Source organism: Glossina fuscipes, unplaced genomic scaffold (genome assembly GCF_014805625.2).
Source record: "Glossina fuscipes isolate IAEA_lab_2018 unplaced genomic scaffold, Yale_Gfus_2 0, whole genome shotgun sequence".
NCBI lineage: Eukaryota > Metazoa > Arthropoda > Insecta > Diptera > Glossinidae > Glossina > Glossina fuscipes.
Genome location: NW_023998414.1, coordinates 43,046,512 through 43,049,004, shown reverse-complemented (window position 1 = coordinate 43,049,004; position 2,493 = coordinate 43,046,512). Strand labels below are relative to the sequence as shown.

Sequence of the window (2,493 nt, the reverse complement as noted above, 5' to 3'; positions counted from 1 at the left end):
AGAGAGAGAGAGAGAGAGAGTTGAGATCATAATTTATTGCTAAATCATATCGTCAAGTGATTGCATTTCTTTAGATAATGTGTTCGTTTTTTAATTCTTGAAAACATTTTACTTGCATTACTAATACGCATTACCACCAGATCGGTGTGGACTATACGGAACTAAATAATTTTAACGCAAATTTTACGTTCTGCAGCTCTATACGCGTATAAATCAGCTTTAGAATCTTAACAGATGGCTTCTACTTAATGTCTCGTGATCTAAGTTAATCCTTCACGATCACACAAGTAGTGGTAAGTAGTGGTAAGTGGGTGGAACCTATGCATTGAATAAACTATGACTTTTGACTCAGCTCACTTTGTTTTAGCTAAGCGATATGAAAGAACGTTTGTTTAGGAAAAAATTATATATTACATATAAAAAAAATAGAAAAAAAAAAACAATAACAAAAAATATTGTAGTTACTATAACTAATTTAACCAGAGAAATAAATGCACCAGAGTCTTACAGCACTAGGATCTGAGGCTATCGACCTTATTAAAAACTCTGCTACGCTTGAGATTTGAACCGACGACCATTGAGTTGTTAGTCGAGATCCTTACTCTACTTGGCCCAAAAAAAAAACCTCAATTTTATTTCCCATAGATCTCGTTTTAACTTGCTTACACGACATGCGAAGACATTTGCAATAACAATATTATCTCAGTTAACTGGAACGCCATCGGCAATCCGATCTTATCCGGTGCTTTCAGATTGCGTCAAGAAATGATTCCAGACTATCTGATTCTACCTTATATTACCTCACATTACAAAATTAAAAGAAATTATGGAGATAATTTAATAATTATGAAGAAAAAAAAAAAAACAAAAAGAGGAGAAATCCTTAAACTATTTTTTTTTCTTATAAAAGGAGGGTCTTGATGCCAACTTACCGTGTTTATTTTCTCCATTAAACTATTCATTTGATTTTTCGAACACATTTTGTTTTTGTTTTGCTTTTCTTAGTTACGATGTTTAGCAAAAACAAAAAGAAAGAAGCATTTTACCAAAAGAGGAAATAAATATAAACAAAAGTCAATTTTATGGAATATAAAGTTTGGTATCTTTTTTTTTTTCTCCCGACTTAAATCAAACTTTTTCGCGTAATTATTTAAAAGCCTTAAATGGATATCTTCTATGTCACTTTCCTTCGATTAAGTTAAAATTTGTTTACAAATAACTTGTTTTTGTTTTTTTTTTTTTTTTTAAGCAATAAAAAAAAGTATTTTATTTTAGCATTTTCTCCCATAAGATATGAATGACTTTATTTTGAATAGATTTTTTTTTCTTATTTCTTTCGTTTTTTATTTAATATGTAGCGTTTATAAAAAATAAAAAAAAAAAAGTATTCGCAGCCAGAGTCACGTATATCGAATCAATTTGTTTTTAATTTGTGTTAAAAGAGCGCGCCGCGTAAAACACGCAGTAAGTTCGGCGTTTCAAGACGTTATGATCGCCTCGGTCAACTCAAAGCCACTCTTAGGTTAATTTAAGCAAACATACAGATGCCAGCCATTTAACACACAAGCACATAATCAAGTGTAAAGAGTGTAGAGTTTATAGTGTTTAGTGTTAACCTAAGGTGTACGCGGTGTTTTGCGTCTTAGCTAGCAAAGAGAGAAAGGGAGAGAGAGAGAGAGAGAGAGAGTAGTAAGAGCCATTTGCGAGGTAAAAGCTCATAACAGTAACGAGTAGAGTTTAGTTTATAAAAAATAAAAGTTTTTCTTTTTGCAACAAAAAGAGTTATATTAAACTTTCCATACGTTCTCCACGATTGCATAGACTGACTATTTTCACTGACAAGTTTGCATTGAAACAGTATTGGAAAAGTTAAATTAACCTTAAAAATCGTTTGTCCGCCGCCTGCCATCTATCGGACGTCAAGGCTTTGCCAAGAAGTAGAACATGTTCGATTACAAAATTTCGCATTACTACTGTTGCCCAATTAACTTTGGAAAACTACTTGCATGGCTGGGCTATAATAGCTGTAATAGTCTTTTTGGCTTAGAACGCGATGAATTTGGAGCTCGAAAATTTGTCTTTTATCGAAACCGTGAAACCGTTTAGAAATCAGACATAGTACATTGTAGTGCAGAAAACACTTTTCAGTTTTCGAATGCTTAAGGGAAAAATCGGATAAGAGCTAATGATTTCAAGACATTTCGTCTGGTATAACGAAACGTGTAGTAAGGTATTTTTACTGTTCCGCCTGCTTTTCGCCATGCATGCATGGGATGTATGGGCGATAAAGAGTACGACATCGTTTTTGGGTATTAAAAATTCGACTTAAGCTTCGTTTCTTTCGTTGCGTTATTTTGACGTGCAGCGCAAGATAGGTGTTAGCTGGCGATTACTACAATGAAAGGCATGCGCTTTAATGCACTAAACTAAACACTGAATATTTTAGTTGGAGAGTTTCTTGTGTGTGTGTGTGTGTGTGTGTGTAAAACAGAA

General features: G+C 33.3%; 1 protein-coding gene across 2 annotated transcripts in view; it reads right to left on the bottom strand.

Moving 5' to 3' along the window:
• Positions 1 to 1,504, bottom strand: part of LOC119645038 (disheveled-associated activator of morphogenesis 1) — a 32,944-nt gene extending 31,440 nt beyond the window's left edge. For both annotated transcript variants that reach the window (XM_038044837.1, XM_038044845.1), the window contains exon 1: positions 933 to 1,504. In XM_038044837.1, the coding sequence (XP_037900765.1) occupies positions 933 to 980 (48 nt within the window). In that variant the 5' untranslated portion in view covers positions 981 to 1,504. The remainder of the gene's footprint in view (positions 1 to 932) is intronic.
• Positions 1,505 to 2,493: the final 989 nt, after the last annotated feature.